The sequence below is a fragment of the Aspergillus welwitschiae genome (assembly GCF_003344945.1).
Source record: "Aspergillus welwitschiae strain CBS 139.54b unplaced genomic scaffold BDQ94scaffold_7, whole genome shotgun sequence".
Classification (NCBI taxonomy): domain Eukaryota; kingdom Fungi; phylum Ascomycota; class Eurotiomycetes; order Eurotiales; family Aspergillaceae; genus Aspergillus; species Aspergillus welwitschiae.
Window position 1 is genome coordinate 910,470 of NW_020798701.1, and position 19,864 is coordinate 930,333.

At 47.9% G+C, this 19,864-nt stretch overlaps 9 protein-coding genes across 9 annotated transcripts; 3 read left to right on the forward strand and 6 right to left on the reverse strand.

Annotated features, from left to right (window-relative positions):
* Window positions 1-286: 286 nt before the first annotated feature.
* BDQ94DRAFT_185456 (Carboxylesterase) lies at window positions 287-2,208 on the reverse strand. The gene has a single exon (XM_026774887.1). The coding sequence runs from the start codon at window positions 2,163-2,165 to the stop codon at window positions 414-416; it is 1,752 nt and encodes a 583-aa protein (XP_026629378.1). The 5' UTR covers window positions 2,166-2,208; the 3' UTR covers window positions 287-413.
* A 949-nt stretch (window positions 2,209-3,157) lies between these two features.
* On the reverse strand, window positions 3,158-4,659 carry BDQ94DRAFT_185459 (O-methyltransferase-domain-containing protein; the record flags this gene model as incomplete). The annotated part of the gene is made up of 4 exons (XM_026774888.1): window positions 4,230-4,659; window positions 4,034-4,163; window positions 3,531-3,985; window positions 3,158-3,471 (listed from the first exon to the last, which is right to left on the reverse strand). The coding sequence occupies exons 1-4, from the start codon at window positions 4,528-4,530 to the stop codon at window positions 3,158-3,160; spliced, it is 1,200 nt and encodes a 399-aa protein (XP_026629379.1). The 5' UTR covers window positions 4,531-4,659.
* Window positions 4,660-6,519: 1,860 nt separating this feature from the next.
* BDQ94DRAFT_185464 (kinase-like domain-containing protein) lies at window positions 6,520-7,645 on the reverse strand (the record flags this gene model as incomplete). The annotated part of the gene is made up of 1 exon (XM_026774889.1): window positions 6,520-7,645. The coding sequence occupies one exon, from the start codon at window positions 7,643-7,645 to the stop codon at window positions 6,557-6,559; it is 1,089 nt and encodes a 362-aa protein (XP_026629380.1). The 3' UTR covers window positions 6,520-6,556.
* Window positions 7,646-9,492: 1,847 nt separating this feature from the next.
* BDQ94DRAFT_167973 (uncharacterized protein) lies at window positions 9,493-9,972 on the forward strand (the record flags this gene model as incomplete). The annotated part of the gene is made up of 3 exons (XM_026770955.1): window positions 9,493-9,620; window positions 9,737-9,847; window positions 9,918-9,972. The coding sequence occupies 3 exons, from the start codon at window positions 9,493-9,495 to the stop codon at window positions 9,970-9,972; spliced, it is 294 nt and encodes a 97-aa protein (XP_026629381.1).
* Window positions 9,973-10,664: 692 nt separating this feature from the next.
* Window positions 10,665-12,144, forward strand: BDQ94DRAFT_185466 (protein kinase-like protein; the record flags this gene model as incomplete). Its single annotated transcript, XM_026774890.1, has 4 exons — window positions 10,665-10,822; window positions 10,943-11,304; window positions 11,370-11,716; window positions 11,746-12,144. 4 exons carry the CDS (start codon window positions 10,665-10,667, stop codon window positions 12,142-12,144), a joined length of 1,266 nt encoding a protein of 421 aa, XP_026629382.1.
* A 181-nt stretch (window positions 12,145-12,325) lies between these two features.
* BDQ94DRAFT_167975 (S1/P1 nuclease) lies at window positions 12,326-13,365 on the reverse strand (the record flags this gene model as incomplete). The annotated part of the gene is made up of 3 exons (XM_026770956.1): window positions 12,326-12,922; window positions 12,981-13,072; window positions 13,125-13,365. 3 exons carry the CDS (start codon window positions 13,363-13,365, stop codon window positions 12,326-12,328), a joined length of 930 nt encoding a protein of 309 aa, XP_026629383.1.
* Window positions 13,366-14,355: 990 nt separating this feature from the next.
* Window positions 14,356-15,450, reverse strand: BDQ94DRAFT_167976 (O-methyltransferase; the record flags this gene model as incomplete). Its single annotated transcript, XM_026770957.1, has 1 exon — window positions 14,356-15,450. The coding sequence occupies one exon, from the start codon at window positions 15,448-15,450 to the stop codon at window positions 14,356-14,358; it is 1,095 nt and encodes a 364-aa protein (XP_026629384.1).
* Window positions 15,451-16,585: 1,135 nt separating this feature from the next.
* Window positions 16,586-17,943, forward strand: BDQ94DRAFT_167977 (T6SS phospholipase effector Tle1-like catalytic domain-containing protein; the record flags this gene model as incomplete). The annotated part of the gene is made up of 3 exons (XM_026770958.1): window positions 16,586-16,619; window positions 16,687-16,863; window positions 16,925-17,943. The coding sequence occupies 3 exons, from the start codon at window positions 16,586-16,588 to the stop codon at window positions 17,941-17,943; spliced, it is 1,230 nt and encodes a 409-aa protein (XP_026629385.1).
* A 295-nt stretch (window positions 17,944-18,238) lies between these two features.
* BDQ94DRAFT_167978 (uncharacterized protein) lies at window positions 18,239-19,343 on the reverse strand (the record flags this gene model as incomplete). The annotated part of the gene is made up of 3 exons (XM_026770959.1): window positions 18,239-18,833; window positions 18,890-19,075; window positions 19,129-19,343. 3 exons carry the CDS (start codon window positions 19,341-19,343, stop codon window positions 18,239-18,241), a joined length of 996 nt encoding a protein of 331 aa, XP_026629386.1.
* Between the last annotated feature and the right edge of the window lie 521 nt (window positions 19,344-19,864).

Genomic DNA, 19,864 nt, shown 5'->3' on the forward strand with positions numbered 1-19,864 from the left:
ACCTGGAATACCAAAGTGCTGATCGGATAATTCTTCACCTTGGTCGTTTTGAGTAGTTACTTTTTAGGGTGTAGAAAGTTCGATGTCGTCATCGCGAACTCTGTTTTGAATTTTTGAGGAAGTCGATCGATCATACCGAGAAATATTAAGGAGGGCCAGGACAGTAGTAGTTAATATGCTTTTGGTCAATAGCGGCCAGGATGGTAAGCCTTTTAATAACAATATAACCCACCCGTCAGAATAATAGATATATTAGGATCATAGAACGACCATTCGATCGATATTTGTATACTGCATAGCTATCATAACGTGTGTGTCTAAACCGTTACATCTAAAATTCATAAATTATTTCCATCTCATAAAAAAACAAAGATCGGCATGTGCCCATACTCATCCTCACCAGCAATCCAAATCTACACCCCTAGCTGACTCGCCACAACAGGATCATTCCAAAAAGCGCACCTCTTCACCAAATCCTCATCATACGCAGCTCCCTTCCCACTGCCCGTGAACCTCATCCTCGGCCCACCCAAGACCTGCAACTCAGGCGTCGTGGAACTAGCATTCGCCGCATACGCTTGCTCCCATCCCTTAACACTGCCCCTAGCACGGCTCGGATTGCCATAGTAGGCAAACGAAGCCCAGCTGGCACCCATCTCAGACGCAAGCTCCCGATCCGACGACGTCGATACATCCTTGAACAAGCCGTTCGTAACAGAGTTAAACAGATACATAATGTCACTAAAGTGCGGAACACCGTAATACGTCATGCCCAAGTACTCAAAGACCTCCGCAAAGGCCGTTTGGTTGAGTGCGTAGAGGTAGTTCGAGACCTTGGACGGGTCAGTGGCGTACTTGACGTTCGTCTGGACTGTCAAGAGACTGGGACAAGTAAAGTCCAGGTCACGGTGCATCTGGCTAGCGCGGAAGTACTGCGCGGAGATGTTTCCGGATGGGTCCGGGGAGAATTCTGACACGGGGTAGAGGTCCAGGGCTTTGGCGATGGAGGCGTTGGAGAGGTTGGGGTAGCTGTCCTGGAAGAAGGCGGCGATGTCGGATGAGGAGTTCAGAGTTGTGGTTGTGAAGAATGAGCCGTCATTCTCGCACCAACCAGAGATGAGGTCGATGTTGCGGGAGAATTGGCCCGTTCGGAGGAGTTTCGACGGAGCATCGGGGATGAAGGGTGAGGGGGCAGCGGGGATGAAAACGTCCATGCCGCCCATGGAGTTGAGAGTGAGCTCGTAGGCGTACGCTGTGTTGAGGAGAGTCTTCATGGGGAGACGACGAAGACACTCGAGCTCCTCCTGGCTGGAGGACGCGGTGCAGTTGACCAGGCTGGTTAGGGTAGCTGTGTGCTCGCCTGACTTGTTGCTGGCCGTTCCGGTGTCGGCGGTGGCGCCGCCTGATTCCATAATTGCGCGATGGAAGGGCACTTTGGACTCTTTGCCGCCATAGGCAGTGATATGAAGTCCGACGCTTGTTGCGCCATCACTTTCGCCGAAGATGGTGACCTGGTCTGGGTCGCCGCCGAAGGCTGCAATGTTGTCCTGGACCCACCATAGGGCTAAGCGCTGGTCCAGCAGACCGGCATTCAGGGAGTTTGATTCGTTCAAGGCGGGGGATGAGGCAAATCCGAAGATACCGAGACGGTAGTTCATAGCCACGTAGATAACGGGAACATCTTTCTGGGTAGCTCCGTAGACCAGGAGGCTTGGGTCATAGGCAGAGTCATAGATTTGGCCGATGGTGTCGCCGCCGCCGTAGATCCAGACGAGCACTGGTAGACGGTCTGAGGAAGTCGTGTTGAGTGGCCGATCAACGCGCAGCGTCAGACAGTCCTCAGAGATGGAAGTGACATTGTCGAAGATGGGAAAGTCAGGAATAGGGTCCTTTTGTTGAGGACAAGCTGCGCCGGACTGGGTGGCATTCACCACGGAGCCGGAGGGATAGTTGTATGGTTTCGGAGGAGCAAAGCGGTTGCTCCCGCTCGTGTCTTCACCAAAGCGGATATTGAGGAAGGATTCGGTCAAGTTGCTTGCCGATCCCTTGAACCAGACGTTGGAATCATGGAGGTGGACTGTAGGACCTGTGCTTGAGGGCAAAGGGCTGGCAAGGCCCCATGCGCATATTGCCCCGAGAAGAAGAGAGGAATGAGAAAAATGCATTGCTGTGAACGAGTCTGGTTTGGAAAATAAATTCCATTCTTGCAGAAATTGACGGCTTTATATATAGCGAATTGCTCAGCCTCGTGGCAGAAAGATGGCGATGATCTGGCTGAGGCAGTGAGACTGAGGCGACAACTCGTGATCCTGGCCGGTCCTAATTGGCCGGACGTCAGAATATCCGTTTCTGGAAAGCATCGCGAAGATCCCAACAGGATGCTAGGCTTCTCTCTGGGCTCGCTAAGTGTTTGGCATCAGCACTACTCCGTAGTGAGCTTCTTTATCTGAAAGCTGTGATCGGCACGCTGCGCCCCACCCCGCGATCCCTGTCAGCCGGAGGAAAGAAACAATGCGGTCTGACTCAGCTCCATCATCTTGAAGTTGTCTTCAATCTTGCCTGAACCATTGCTGTGGGCGTTCTATCAGAACACTTAAGTGTTGAGTATTGTTGAACTATTTTGAGTCGATAGAAGAGGTTGCTAATTGATGCAGTCGCAAGAACACTCTGCCTTTCTTATCTTCTTTCTCATGTCTTCAATCTGGCGCCCCTCACCTGCTCAGGAAGGAGACTTGTAAGATTGAATCTCTGCCTTTTGCCTGAGTGTTGTGATACCAATTATGAGCTTTTTATTCTGCTTTAAAATGTATATTATGAAGGAAAGCGTACCTTTTATTTCAATATTCTCAAAGCGAAATCGATTGTCATCCTCCTAGAATCGAAAATCCCCTTTAGAGTAAGTTCATGGAATACAGTCATGACAGCTTATAAAGATCCAAACATTCAGTATATATTTTGATCACATGTGTCTCAGTCTTTCCAAAAACCTTTCAATGTACTTAGGTGAGGTTATATGAATGAACAGGTTGAGCGTGGGAGAAATGCTGTATATAGATGTAATAAAGCGGAGTAAAAGGGGTTGAACATCGTGCATTCCGAATCTATCAGGGTTAACTGACTGAGGACGACAAGTAGCTTTCAATACGCCTATTTTCACTCATGAAACCTCAACTTCAATCAACATTTCAAACTGTTGCCGATCCGGCCAGAACCTACAAATCCGCAATCCCACATCAGTGATCAACCTCCTCCAGTCCCCTTCCGTCCGCTCAGAACCCGCCAGCAACGACATCATCTGCACATCCATCGCAGCCTGACTCATACTCGCTTTCACGGGTGGAAGAACAATATCGTAAATCAGGAGTTTCGAGTATCCCTTCTTCATAGCATCCCTAGTATGAGTGAGTATGGTTCGGGCATGTTCATCCGACCAATCGTGCAAAACGGCATGCATGAAATAGATCCTACTGCCTATAATTGTCTCAGTTAATCATTACCTTGGAAATTTGAGGTCTAGGTATGAATCGGACCTTGAACCGGCTGCGGTTGGAAGAAATCATGCACCATGGGTGTGATCTTCTCCTCCAGCGGGGGCTGAATCTTGTCTAAAACATCGGGGAGGTCTTGCAGGACCACCGATTCGCGACGAAGCTCTGGATGCTTGTTCACTAGGTAGGAGATGTCAGTACCGGTGTTTCCGCCAATGTCGACAAGAAACGGAGAGTGGTCGTTGGGTTCGCCATCGTGCAGGAGCTTGGCTGTATCGTAGATATCAGTCCACGGAGTCTTCAACGCCGTCCAGCATTCCATGTGGCCCATGAAAGCTTCAAAATGTGAGGGGCTCTGCTCTACTCGACCGAAAAAGTTTAGGCCAGCGGGGTCGAAATCTGAGTAGTTGTTTTTATTCATGTCGGTTGGTTCTTGGTAGGACGTTTTGGCCAGGTAGGTGGGGAGATTGTATGCCGCGGGGAGATATTGGTATGTTCTGCAGGAATCAGTTCTGTGATCAAGGGTATAGATGGAATCCGCGTACCCTGCTTGAAGCGTAGCCTTGATCTTGGTGCTGTCGTCGCCAATAGCGTACGAGAACGGGGTGGACTTGTATTTGTCGGGTCCGGTTTCTTCGACTACGTTGAAGGCTGCTAGGAGGCGGAGGAATCGGCCTGCACAGGTAACATTGTTTCAGCACAGAAGAAAGAAAGCAACGATCACGACCAGAAGAAACTTACGTAGGAGGTTGACATCAACATGAGGCGTTGTCAATGCGGCAAGTTCATCCACCGTCAATTCACCTCCTCCAAGACTGGTCCAGGACTTCCAAAGGTTCAAATCTATGCACGTTTGCAAAGCAGCAAAAACAATAGGGTTTTCGAAGCAGAAACCGCACGCTCGTTCATGGGGTGTTTCCACCCTGTTTAGCAGTCGGTAGGCTGCAGCGCGAATCGCGAGGCGATCGACTTCGTCAGTGCCAGACGACAGAGGTTGTACTGCATCGAGGGCAGCAATGATGTCTTTGGCTTGGTGCAGCATGGTGACTAGCTTGCGATTTTGGGTTTAGGCTTGATGGTGGTTTGGGGAACGCAATCATTAAGGGGGGGCTGATAGATTGGGGGACTCGGAGGCTTTTTGAGTTCTTGGACAAGGTGCCATAAATGACACGGGCCACTCAGCATAGGCCATTATTTCGAGCCATTGTCCGAAAAGCTCCTCGCCTCCGCTAGGCTGTGAGAGTCAAACAACCTTTTCGGCTCGGATAATCCACCTTATAGAGTATAGTGTAGTGATCTGATCACAGCCGTGCCAAACCCTCGCAAATCAAGGTCATGACAGCCTTGCATATTTTTCGTGGCCCGTTTTCTGATGCTTCAATTTGTAGGATATTGAAAAAAAAAAAAAAAAAAATAGGAAGCTTCTGACGCTGCTTTTTAGCTAGGGTGCTTTAAGTCCCCCGTTTCCCATTGATTCTGCGAAATACCAATTTCATGAGTGATGCTGGAATGCCGATCCCTACATTCTGTGGGGCGGGTGATGGTCCGTGACCTCCGCGGGCCATCTGGTCCGCTTTCCCCGGACAACGCACGGTGACACACCTTGGAACCCGTCCCGTCCTTGGAAGTTACTCTCGAACTTAAAAGAACTTATTAGACAGGTAAGACTGGGAGGGGTAAGAGATTAGCGAGATTCACAAGCAGATCCACAACAAAACATCACCATGATCTTGGTAAAGAAAGCTCATTTCAAGTTTAGAAGTAGGGCTATAGCATCAACTCACACAGAAGACGGGTTCCCATCACCTTGCGCTCGCGTTTCTCAGCATGCCACACTTCAGAATCATCAGTTCTAATACAACATAGATTGAATATCCCTTTGTTTTAGTAGGGTGGGTGGATCGTCTTTGGAGGTGAAGTTAAGCGAGAAATGTGGGTGCGAGGTCTTGGTAGGCATGTTTGGTGGTATACTGGGACTTTCGTAGCTTTGGACGGGGCATGAAAATGGGCTTGTCAATACACTTTGGCAGAATGCAAAATGATTGGTAGTGGCGTCTATTGGTCCACTTGTGGCAGATATGTCACAGACACTACTGCTTGATCTATGGCGGGAAAATACTAGAAGCTTAGTGAGACGTTCCTTGGTCAATCTGAAGCAAAATATGCTGGCAGTATAAAACCAAGGCTTGAATAATATTGACCCGTGACAACTACGGTAGCTTAGTGCTATCAAGGGTTGAATTAACTATTCTTCATTTGTGCTTCTCTGCCAACTAAAGGTATATTCACATGGTACATGAGTTTATTTTGGTCCTAGCACTGTATCAAATATCTACAAAGCATGGGAAGGGAAAATATGGCTCCCTAGTGAAACGCCGTCCGGCTGTGGAACGGCTCGCAAAGACGCTCACAGTCGAGAGTGAAAAAGTTCCACCCCCAGATACTTCAAGTGCTATCCAACCTCCATGACGAAGAAAAGCATCGCCCAAAGGAGTGCTGATAAGAATACCCAGGCTACCCAGGCTACCCACTGCACTAATCATACCCATCCGGACGCTTCGCAGTAGCTGGCGATAAATAGCACACCACGACTCCACCTCACGGCACTTGTACATATAAGATATTGAGCATAAAGCATGGTAAGGTTGAACAGCAAGATGCGCTGTTAGCCAGTGCAGCAGCTGTTGGAAGATTGCTACTGAAACCACTCGACCGAGGTGGCGGTGAATGATAGGGTGCGGTTTTAGCATGATAGAACATGAGAGCGGGCTTGTTGTTGGCTAATTGGCTTTCGTCTTGTTCTTTCGTTTGTCATCATGTATTGGATCTCGAACTGTTATTGTTTTGCTTGGTCTTGCATTTTGTGTTGCGTAGTATTTAGCTTCTGTTAGGATGTCTGCTGTTAGGATAGTCTGTTCGCGCCTCTTGTTCCACTAGATTACCAAGCTATATCTACGCCATCAGTGTTCAATATATATATATACGTAATGGCAGCCCTGCTACATAGACTATATTCAAATGTTGCATTTCTCCCGTTGAGACCCGGTACTAGTTAGTTTAATGTCCTCTTAAAATGCTATGTAGGAGTCCACGGTTAGAAGATTCAAAGCTCTATCCGATTCCAACTCCTCTTTATATTTGTGACCGCCCATCCACATAGCGACCTGATACCACCAGCTGTCTCTCCCAAACCTCATTGCGGTTGTGAATTCCCAATATTCAGGATACCAACCCCCAGATTCCCAGTCGAGAAAGCCAGACAAATGTCCATCATCATTGATTAGAATGTTATGAGCTTTGAAGTCTCCATGAGTGAATTTCACTCTATAAGGGCGTTGTTGTAACTGCCTCGCAGTAGCGAGGGTCTCATTATACTCATTAATAGATTTGAAACCGTGCTGTGATGCTGGCGCAAAAAGGTGCTGGTAGAATGATTTGTGATCTATGAAAGGGCCCATGATATGATCAGGGACACGCGAGCTTCGGAGGGCCGTTCCAATAGGCGAGCAGATGGTTTCCTGACTTGGCGGCTCCCACTCGCGCATAGCGTGGACGCAGGTTCTGAGTTCTTCGAGCCACGGACCCTCATCGTCAACCTCTAAAGGGTCATCAAGGTTCACTAGAGTGAATCCCGGTAATCTCGTCATGAGTATTGAGACCTCGCGCGTTAAGTGTGGGGTAACGTGCTCGCCGCAGCTGAGGACTCTTGGGACTGGAATGCCAGCCGCCCGAACCATTTGCATTGCAATGACCTCCTCAACACTCGTGCGATCTGTCCATTTCAATATAAGCCCGAAGGGCAGTTGAATAATTTGCGGATCGAAATATATCCCGAATAGGTAGCAGTAGCATCGGGAGACATGGTAGAGAAAACCATGCGCCTTACCGCACAGCCATCTGCTGATGGGGCCTGGTACGGCGGGAACCGGTGGGGTGGTTCTCCGGACAGTTGACACGGCGGGTGCCGGCCAGGTATAGTCCGGGGTTAGGATTGAGGGGACAAAGAAGGGCCACATGTTGGAACAGAGTCCTTTGCTGAGATGGAGAACGAAGCGAATGTTGTGGCGGGCGCTTCGACGCCGTAAACAAAGCGACACCGGACAATTGATCTTCCCGTCCTGCGGTGTGGTGATCCCTTTTGGAGATACCGGACTCATGGAGGGTCCACGGCAATAGATGCCATAATGATATAATGAGAAGGGTGGATCGAGAGTACAAAATGGTCCCGTCCTTCGTTGGTGTTGAGAAACTAGACAAGCTACGAACGCTTGGCGAGGAAGGCCGATGTGGAACGTGGAAAGGAGGGATTTGGGATTTCTAGGATGCCCGGAGGTAAGCCCCTTATCAGGAACAATCAAACTTCACCTTGCTGACGTGCTTTGCAGACATCTGAGGTACTCCACAGCAGACACGCTAAGGGCGAACTCGTTATATGTGGCGAACTCGTTATATGTGCCCAAGATTGAGGCTCCGGAGAGGGATTGGCCTGCCTCGATCATGCCCTTGAGTTTGGCCAGAAAATACAACGACTGACGGAAGACTGCATAAATAGCTACTTTAGGGTGGTCCCATCTTCTTGATATCACGTTAGCCTAAGTATTTATCTCTATCTTTTCCCCAGCCCACATCTTCACCGCAGGATATGATAACACCTTTAGAATTGATATCCGGTGGCTCCTGGTATTTCCACTTCATATAAGCAACCCACGGCGTATCCATGCCCCCGTTGTAGCTGTCACAGATATATCTATTTCGAATAGCCTATCGCATATTACCCACCTTATCGCCAAGCGTACTGTTTTCGAACGCCGATCATGCAGTGCTCGGTGCACGGGAGGACGCCCCAGTAGCCAGCACTACATTTGGTAATGTCCTTTTCGGGGATAGTATCATGGATTTCAACGGCCCGGGTATCCTTTGTCTAGGTTGAAAATAATTTTCCGATGGTGACTACCTGGCAAACTTTGTTCTTCACCTTGCACCAGTCAAATCAAGATGATACCGAGGCTTATTAAATTCATGATTTACAGTTTCTCAATACCCGTCAAACACATCTGAAATCCTGGAGACGGTTACCAACGGCGCATATCAAAGCCAACTGTCTCACGAGGATCCATCTCTTGTAACACAGCCTAATGCAGTAGCTCCATTACTCAATTCGATCGATCTTGTCATATGGAATCTTACGTTGGAAGAGACTTTGATTGGTGACTTCTGGCAGGTGATAATGCATAGCCGAAGGCCGTACGACCACGGGTAGTCGTCCGAAGATTCGATACACTTATCATCGCCTGGACATGAAACAGAACCTTTGCTTGCAGGGATTGATTGCAGACCATGTTCAAGTATCCATGGTGGTACACATTCCCAGTGCTCTGGTATAACCTGAATTGTGCTTATTTCTCGGCCACCTCGTGAATATACGATACGATTATGAGAAACCTTATTACGACCCTCTTGAAACAACGCATAACGCCAAAGAAGGAAGCAACTCGGATAACAAATCCATTCTCTCGTGTCCGTATACGCTTTAGAGGAAGGTTTGGAGTAGGAAGCCTGATTCAGGCTCGCCAATGGTCAAGAATACTGTCACTCTAAGATCACACGAGGTATCATGGGATATATCAATTATTCTTGTCTCTTGTATTGGCTGGCTTAATTTCTTGCGCACTCGTAGGCAATATTTGAAACGTAGGATTCAATCAACCACCAACAATGATTTGTGGAGCATTAAATTAGGATCAAGAACTGGAAATTCAACTCTACCCATGCACGCAGACGCTTATCTCGTAATGACAGTGGCTGTGCCAAGTACTAGTCATAGGACCCTTGACTGCCATGATAGAACACCGGGCCAAACCTAGAGGATAAGCGAGCAGAGCTGCGTCAGGGTCAACATAGCAGATATAAGAAGGGTGGCTCTCCACAGCTTTGATCAAAGCAACGCATCCTCAAGCAGAAATCTCAATATACACTCCGAAGCAAGAGAGAAATCATTCTCATCATGCAAATTATCTCCGTTGCCATTGACACCCTTCTGACGACCGCCAGCGCCATCAGAATCATCAAGCCCGCAGCCGGTGACACTGTTAACTGCAACCAACCATGGCAAGTGTGCTGGACTGCCGTTGAGTAAGTATCGCAAAGAACCCCAACTTTTTTGAAACATGGGCTAGAGCTCCAGCTAACGCAAATACATTTCTCAGCACTGATCCGCCATAATTCTGCCTCTACCTCACCAACTTTAGGGAATTTCCTCCCCAGATCGTTGACCTCCTCAACCGAACGTCCATCACAACTGATGATGGGGGCTGTGTGACGATTCCTCCGCCAAGCTGTCCCTCCCCCCTTCGCACGACGTATGTGGTAGATCTAGATAGTTCCCAGACACAAGTCAAGATTTGCTGACATGGCGCTTGCGTACTCTAGTCCATATCGCGTCTGGGCCGCTTCCTGTGCCGACCCCAACACTATTTACGCCTAGTCTGGAGACTTTACTCTCGTCGCTTAATTCCTTCTTCCACACAGAGGGATGAACACGGAGTATGATTGTAGCACGGAAGCCCGCCATTTGGTTAGCCAGCGGACTAAGGAAATGGTAAATCATGGTGAAATGGTGGAAAGATAAATCTTTAGCAAACCTGGCACGACTCTTGTTCTTTAACAGGCACGGGCAAATCGCAACATCGCTAATTGAGACTGGCTTCAACAGGCAGTTCTTTGCTTGAGTTTCGAATATTTAGTTTGAGTTCACCTCACTTGTTTCAAGGCATATCTATTACTTGCTTTACTAGAGGCCCCTTGAATCTTTAAGGCAGGAGGTTCGTGGGATATTCACAACTCAGTCGACGGTGCGGCACCAGTCGTCGTTCACGTAGTTTAGCTACCGAATGTCCCATGATGGCCTTATCTGGCATTTCACTATTCCATTAGAGGACTGGATGAGCAATGATAGTTACAAACTGGTGTAAGTAACTCTCCAACAACTGAGGGAATCGTATCTAGATCTGCAATCTATCAGCGCCAGCGTCACTATGTGCATTAACACGTGATCACTTTGGTAGCAGCTTTTGCTTACGTACAGCCTGACTACCCCTTCCTCGTAATTTGGTAAGTCAGTGGCTGGACGAAGGCGCTTCGAGGCCACCTTTTTGGCAATTATCACGGCGACAAACCATGATACGCCACTGCAGAAGATTCAGCCTTTCTAGCCCGTTTGTTGCGCCTTTTAAATCGATCATCTTGTACATCATCAACTTCAAGACCCCTTTGGTCTCCCCAGAAGTTCGACCCTATCTTTTTTGCGCGGCTGAACTCCACAATGGCCAGGGACCGTGTCGAGTATAACTGGATCAAAGGCGTGGAAACGCTTGAAGAATATGTACCTGGAGGCTATCACCCCATTATGGTTGGTGACATGCTACATAATCGGTACTACATTGTAGATAAATTAGATTCGGGGGCTATTCGACCGTCTGGCTTGCTCACGATACTGTCATCAAGCGGTACGTCGCGCTCAAAGTCAACACAGCAGACGCGCTCCCGCGTGAAGCAACAGTTCTTAGGTCTCTCTCAACGCCACGCTCCTCCACTTCGCTACCACATCAAGGACCCGATTTAGTACCAATTCTTTTAGATCAGTTCGAAGTACAGGGTCCTAATGGGACTCATACATGCTACACTACAGCTCCTGCACAGTGCAATCTTAGGGAGATCTCCTTCAGCCGCCTTTTCCCTCTTGACGTGGCTCGAGCGCTATGCTATGGACTCACACAAGCAGTGGTATATACACATTCACAAGGATACGTGCATGGAGGTTGGTCATGATGATATGAAAATGCCGAATCCTATGAGCTAATTTGATACACATCTTTGGCTTAGATATACACCTGAACAATGTTCTGATCAAGCCCCCATCTAATTTTGACACACTCTCCGTCAAAGAGCTGTACGAAAAATATGGCAAGCCTGAGACAGTACCCATCACGCGTTGTGATGGAAAGCGCCTCCCACCTAATGTCCCAACGAAAGCGGTTAAGCCCCTATTATTAGGAAAGTATGCTGAAAAACTGACGCTGGCCGACGTTCGTCCTCTTCTCAGTGACTTTGGTGAGGCTTTCGCCCCCGCCTCAGAAATTCGACTTGGGAAAGACTGCCATACACCTCCGGCCTTTCGCTCCCCAGAGGCCAGGTTTGACCCGCAAGGACCGCTCACATATTCTTCGGATGTATGGAGTTTAGCTACGGCGACCTGGAGATTGTTGGCATGAAGCCTATATTCAGTACGGACATCGTGCCTGATGATGAAACCGTGGCGCAACATATGGATGTGCTGGGACCAATGCCCCAGGAATGGTGGCAGCGCGGGGAAGGAAGAAGCAAGTTCTTTACGGAGGACGGGTGCCCTACTGAAGCCTATCTGGAAAACGAACGGCCTCCCTTCGAGGAGTCATTTGAGATAGACATACAAAAATGGAGGCGAAAGTGGAGGGGCGCGATTGAGGAGGAAGAGAAAGCCGTTTTCTTGGATGTAATCCGCAGGATGTTGGCGTTCCGGCCGGAAGAGCGACCGACAGCTAAAGATGTGCTTGAATCGGAATGGATAGCTAAATGGGCGTTGCCGGATTATGAGCGAAGTTTGAATCCTTCATGTTGATGTGATGTACATACACGAAGGTAACATATAAGTAGTAATATACGATGACTTAATAAGATGACGGGTACAGATTCTTTACTAATTTCCAGATACATATTATTATTGGAAGGCAAGCACAAACAACGAATCATAAGAAAAGGCGTGCTTTTCCACTGGCGATACACCACACCATTTACCGACTTCAGAGATCACCTTGAAGGTGGACGCCTCTAAATTTCTCGGCTGTTCCCCTATCCTCCGCTAGGGCATTGATCCAAGCGGCGAGACGTATGGCCGCCTTGAAGATTTGATCGTCAACAATAGGTGCAGCTACCTCATAGTACTTACCACCCAGGTCGGTCTTCTCAAGCCACTGAAGCCCCTTTTTCATCACGAAATCACAATTTAGCTGATTTGACTCCGTCGCCCACTGCATGATGCATTCCAAGGGTTCCTGGGTATTTGCACACTCGGTATCTGCTGGCCGCAGCTTGTTCTCTTGGTGGAGCCTATCGGCCCACTTGGCCGATGCCAGCCGTTCAGGGTTGTGTTTCAGACTGTGCTTTATGCCATTAATCTTGTGTGGAATGGCAGTATCCCAGACGGAGTGTAGGTTCCATCTCTTGGTGTCGTTGTTACAGTGATCCTTGCCATCGAAGCAGACATGAATATCATTCCCACCTCTGGCGACTCCTGTGACGTGCAGGGGTTGGTGTAAGTCCCCAAACAGGTGAATCAAAAACATCAAGGCTTCTTTCTGTTGGGTCATATTGGCTTCCCGATCATTGATTTGACGAGTCTGTGATGTAACAATGTTAGTATTTGGAACCGCTGATAAACTCAGGTCAGTAACCTACCATGTTTGCCATCTGTGAGATAATGCAACCCTTGGGAGGGCAATCGTGGGGGTATGAGACGAAACAGGACTTTGGGGGTTCATCATCTGGATCTGAAGCCGAATTAGATATATATCATCTTTTGTGATATAGTTCCCAGCGTACTGATATAATGCAAGGGTCTAGTTAGCGGTCGTTTCCATTTGATGGTGTCAGCCCACGTTGCGGCGTCGGAGATATCATAGTTCTTGTCGTTGGCGAGAAGCTCGTTGACGAGATTTGAGCCGGCATCAGTAAGGTATTTCTCAGCCAAGTAGGCTATAGCTCGGTGTCCAACGTCGCCCCACGCAATCACTGGTTGTGATGCCAGCGCAAAAAATGTGAAAAGGAAAAGAATAGCCTGCATTGCCGTGGTATGTGGCGTAAATCTGGCCGTTATATTGATGAAATGTGGGTTTTGAGGTACAAGGCATCAGACGTCAAGGTGTCGTCTTCTTATAATTGCTTTCTCCCTGATTGACAACTTGCGTAAGAGCAGCAAAGACAGTTAACTTCTAACTAAATAACAATGACTAGCCCGAAGCCGTCATAATGACATTGATGTCGATTGCAGTACGACCGCACCGTAGGTGCTCTCCTTCCAATGATAGGCTTTTAGTGTTGAGTTCTCCGCACTGCACATACGAACAGAAACTCTAGCTACACGAAATCTACTTCCGCAGACAGCCAGACTGCAGGGGCCCATGGTACATTATAGCTCAATCTGATCAGTTATCGATGCTTATCCGAAGCAAGAAACCATGGTGTGGCCCGATCTTGAATTCGAGACGTGGCCTATTCTTTTCAACTTTGTTTCTTCGGTGGATAAGGTTGCCGCTCACCCCACTTACTGCAAATATTCTCACAATGCTAAAATATTGAAATCTAGCCATGCTACATAAACCATGGATCCTTCACAATTTGTAAAGTTTTTGTTCACTTGTGCTATTGAGGGGACGAACAAAGAGGCCTTGTCATTGCGATCTTTTTTCGTTATACGATCTAGACACTATACTATGAGAGCGTACCGTGGCCGCCAAATGACATCTGCCATGTCTCGCCACAAACATCTAGTGACCCAGTCGAAATATATTGACCGTATGCCAAGTATATTAATTACTATAATGATATCCCTGAGTACAATACCAAGATTATTTTTTATTTTTTCTTTAGCTTAGTGAGATTAACACAGCGTAGCCATATCTGACAGTCTGGATCAACAATTCGTAAAACGGAACTGAGATGGAAGAGTACTCTTGCGTCACAAATTTTCCCATAGTTGCCTACCCAGCGTTGTGCGGCATTACCATCACTGTTAAGACTAAAACATCCAGCTTGGCTGCAAATTGCCTCAAACTTAATGAGCAAAAACTATTGGACGGCCTTCTGTGGCAACCTGCCGAGCCCCATAGCTTACTCCATCGACCCTTAGTCCCTCTTCATTAAGTAGGGTGATAGTATCGCCGTTGTTAGAAAGAGGGCAGTTTGACATCTCGAACTTTTTCATAGCTCGAGAGTCCAAAGCTGCATTTTGAGGGAGCGCTTGAACTTGACCAGCAGCATTATGAACCCTCCATGATGAGAGGGCTACTCTGTGGTTTGTAAGGTTTTCAAGCGTTACGAACTCTTTTTGTTTGGCGGACCGATCATCTCTGCCTCGTGGATTGACAAGTGCCTCCTTGATCGTTACCGAATTCTCAATAATCTCTTGGGGTAGAATGTCTGCCCAAGTAACGACGTGTTTTGCGAAAGCATGTCCATTATGGTCATCTGTGTGAGCGGCCTGGGATGCGAATGCAAGAAACACGCCAGTCCAGTGATCGTCGTACTCGATGAGGAGGCCACCATCCTGAAATACGCCATCATCTTTGACAAAGTGCGGGATATTGCCCTGGTTCATGTGGACGTTGTGGATTCCGTTTCTGGTGTTGAACATAGAGCCGAAAAGATAGATAGTAGCTTTGTGATGAATTGCCTTTTTTACTTCGGGCTCTAGAACGTCGATTATATCGTTATTCGTGCCAGGGATGTCGTGGGGAAGAACACGGCCGCTCTTTGTAGTGAAGAGATTCCCTCGAATATAGTCCAGACCTTTACCATCGAAATCGGTGATTTGATCAATTGGGTGGAAGCCGAAGTCCAAGCTAGATAGCTTCTCGGCGATGGGGTGCTCGACAATGTTATGATTTACCCAATATGCAAGCCGGGACTCCTTGGCTGTGGACTTGATGTTGATTGCTGCGCGGAATAATCCAGGAATCTCCCTTGGTTTTAGCTTATTTGGCGGGTTGCCCTTATGTTTGTGTCGGTATTCACGGTCAAATTGTGGCATTTTTGCATTATTGTCATGATAGTATAGCGAGAGGTGGGGGGATTTGGGGTCCTCGAAACGATCCTCGAACTCGTAGTGAGCTGGAAATGCCTTCCAGATTCCGTAGTCTTTGACGGGCATGGTTTTTGTGACAAGCGTGTCAGCCTGAGGATGTATAGAATTATGTTAGCGTTGGTGGGCAGCAAAACGAAGCTGAGACCCCTAAGTCCAAGTGCAACGGGTCAATTATACGTTCAGAGAGTTCTGACGAGGAGAATGTGGCACGAATCACACTTTGGCTCTCATCATCATTACCATTCCGTTTGTTCTAGTCTAGATCGGTCTACCGTATTGCATCTTTGGTGGCTGTCGTTCGGCCTCCAGCACGTTCCATGGTTTCTGTGAGCCAATATAAGCTTATTTTATAGTATTTCTTCACACCAACGCATTTCACGTAGACACTTGTACTGGATGGCTACTTCGACCATCCGAGTAGGATGTATAGAATAAGCAATTTTAACGTTCGAATCGGTTAAATCTATAGATAAACAGCCTTTTTGCGCACTAAAGGGAAGAAGGAGGAAGAGATGTCCAAGGAGGTAATGGTCTCTAGACTGACAAAAATTCCGCAAAAGCCGCATGGCTGTGCATGCAGGGATTCGTCCACTCATTGCCATCTTAGAGGCTTGTCGAGTATCACCCGGATCATTTTCAATAGAGCCTTACACATCATGCTGTCGCTGTTTCTCTTGAACAGCATCTCGTAAAGGGCTGTCAACCTCGTATTCGTCGATCCGCTAACTCTACTATTTAAAGTTATCCGTATTCAACGCCACCCCCTCATCGTGGGAATGGCATCCGCGTCTAACCTCCCATTTTCCAACCAAGTTTGTGCGGACATCCACTTATAATCCTCATGGCCCCAATAAATTGTTCTTCATCTGACTTTCCTTGTGATGAGGGAGGATGTTTGCGTTGTAGGATTCACTCCCTACCAGCTGTAGCCAAGGAACGCCGCGTCAGATCACCAATATCTGCTGGATACGAACAAATCTTGGCTTCGTCCAAACTTGCCCAGTCTGCGGGAGATCTCGTGTTCGTGGGCAAATGATTTGAGGCTGACTGCCTTAACAGTGGCTGGGGCTTAGCTGAGTTCTCGTCAAGTCTAAATAAATGGAATAGGGGTTCTACGACGATGTTCATGATGGGTGTGGAAAATAGCATGCGAAAAGCGGGCTCAGATCACAGGATAGCGGATCATCTATCGGATTAAACAATGTCACCCAAACGTCTTATCGTCTGCTGCGATGGTAAGTCTGCTCAGTAGCACTGCTGAACATGTCTATATCAGTGCTAAAAGTTGGTCGGTTGTTTCAGGTACCTGGAAAGACTCCACCGCAGATACTCGTCAACCTCCGTCCAATGTTACGCGGTTGACGCGCACTTTGAGTCGCGTGGCAGTTGTGAAGGAGAATGGACAAGACAAAGAAATTCCTCAGATAATCTATTACCAAAAGGGCGTCGGGACCGGCCTAGCGGACAAGTATTTCGGAGGTACGGTGTCTTAGACGTGAACCCGACCGTGTTCCATGGACATTTCTGACACATGCAGTAGGAGTCGCTGGGATTGGAATCAGTGCGAACGTCCGTGCCGCCTATGGCTTTCTCGTGGATAACTACGATGAGGGCGATAAGATCTACTTCTTTGGATTCTCTAGGGGTGCTTATACCGCCAGAGCGATCGCGGGTATAGTCTGTGAACTAGGGCTGTTGACACCCCGAGGCATGGACAATTTCGCCACGGTATATGATGATTTCTACAACCGAAAATTACCAGTGTACAATGAGGATGATCGCCGACAGCTAGGCTTCCGTGATCCTCTCCCGCGGTTTACGGTGGAGATTGTTGGGGTCTGGGATACGGTCGGTTTCTATAAGCCCTGGTTGTTCGGACACTGGTCCGGGGAGAAACTCGAGTTTCGAGATACTCTGCTTTCCAGGAAGGTCAAGTATGCGTTCCATGCCTTAGCACTGGACGAAGAGAGAAGCGCATATCAGCCCACGCTCTGGCATCTGCCAGAGAATGCTAAAGGTCAGGAGCTGCTCCAAGTGTGGTTCTCTGGGGTGCATACAGATGTGGGTGGGGGAGGACATGACCCCCGACTGGCCAATATTACCTTGGCCTGGATGATCGCGCAATGCACAAAGCATAACCAGTTGAGTTTCGATATCGAGGACTACCTCTTCGACCGTCCTCCGCGACCGTTAGAGACAGACACAGCGCCATGGGCGACGGCATTGGGGAAAACCAGTACGGGAAGTTTCGCTCGGACAGTGGAGACCATCTTGGGCGGGAAGTCAAAAAGAACCCCCCTCCAGTATAGGCAGGTTGGCAGTGGAGATCCGCAGCCTACCAATGAGATGATCCATGTTTCCATTGTTGACCGTGTTTTAAGCGGGAATGGAAACATGGCTGAAGCCGTACCCTGGCCCTCGCTAGTGATCAGAAACCCAACTCCTAATCAAGAATGGGTACTTGACAGTGGAGGAAGACTTGTGCAAACGCCAGCGCTGGAACAGGAGCTGTTTATAAAGGGAAGAATTCGCACGGTTCATGTGGATGAGATAGACTGATGTAACCAAATTTAAGGTATTTCATGTAGCAACAGGATGTTTAACCTTAGATGGATATATTTGTAACAAGTTCCTAGACCCAGGCGCATTAAGTCGGTAGCAGTCCTGATGATAACACGAATAGAAAGAGAAAGTTCCAATGACTGTTAAACAGAACATGCCGACATAGCGTTGAATTCAGAGAATAGGTAAGCATACATATCCCTTCTGCCCGAAGGTGCATACAATTCCTTCCACTTGTGTTTAACGTCTCAACACCAAGGATATCGACACACAACTGTAACAGAAAGGGCAGCTAATACTCCTCTTGTCCACTCTTTTCAACCTTCTCCAGCTCCTTCTGTGCCGCAAGAAATGGCTTCCAATATTCCTCACATTCCTCATAGTCTCCCTCCCTTGCCAAGTCAGGATTAGGCTCAACCAGGGAGAGCTCAGCGCAGTTAGCATCCTTTTCGGAGTCACGGAAACCCCCTTTGGAAAGTATAGGCGACCCCTTGAGTCTGACCAAATTCTGAGGCACAGGTTCATCATCTTCAACATACAGATACTTCGCATCGAGTAACTGATACCTTGCGGCCCATACAAGTGGTTCTTTAACTTGGACACTTTGCATTTGCAATTTTGCCCGTGCGACTTCAGCACTCGCACCTACTGGAGCTGCGGCCAAGAGGGCGAGTAGTTCAGCGGAGACACCGCCTCGAAGCCCAATCGTATTGGTATCTCCTATCAGACTCATGGTATCTTCCAACTCGTAGAGGCCAGTCAGATACCAAATTTTAGGTCGACTGAGTGCGTTTTTCAACGAGAATTTGTCGAGGACTAGCCATCTCTCGAGTGTTTCTCGGCAGCGGCCTGCTTCCAAGACTTTCTCAGACAGAAACTCTCGAGGACTGGAAAACATATTAGTTCACGCTCAGATCAGTTTAGTAATGCGTATTTTGCATACTCTTTCAGCTCGACCTTCCGCCCTGCTTTCGCATGTACGAACATTTCCCGGGACTTGAGGAATGAGGCTCCCAGGGTAACTAAGTCAAGAGCATTGACATCACATGATATATGAATCGATGGGTTCGTTCGGAACCACTGATTGTCAATTCTAGTAACGTTTGCCCATTTATGAACTTCGTCCACCCTATTAATTATGTCAGTATGTATCGAATTTCGTGTACGAGTGTCACTTCCTACTCGAGTCTCACCCCTGGACAATACCACAAGGAATCCTTTATCGGTTTGGAGTATGTTCCGAAAGACAGATGGCCGAGACATAGTTGCTCGGGCTTGTGTCCAAAACCGTAAAGAAAGTAGCTTTTATCTTCTTTGTCACGCATGTTGACCTTGCGTTTCGAAGAGTTGGAAGAGATTGAGACTGTGTTTGAATTCTTCAGCTCCGAAACAGACATCGTCTCGTAGAAATAGTCGATCTGACAATGCTTGTAGCATAGTCTGAAGTGTTGCGTTTTCGTGATCAAGCCGTCTACGAGGAGAATGGCTTGTCATGGGGTTGGAATCCATGGTACAGAAACGAGGTGGACAGCTATGGTCGCTCACACGGATAGCGCCAATCTTCCAATCTCAATCCTTCTTGGTACCATGGATGCACCACGATATCCAGCACCATGTCCATCTGGTTATGGCTTATAGCTAATAAGCTTTGATTCCAGGCTTGGCAAGATTTCTAAGAGTTCTAGGCAGCTCCAATGTCCATTTGAACGACCTCAACGCCGGTTCAGAGTAGTAAAGGCCAAGCCACAAAGTTATGCTGTAGTAGATACTAACCCCCTCTATCAAGCTTCTTTGCTTCGTATGATAGCCAGAAAGGTTATATATTTGCTTAATGCAAGGGTTTTGCCTACCCTGGCTGTCTCGCCAAGAGACTTTTGTTGGTTGTTCCGCTAGTCGTTGATCGTGTTCGCAATTCAGA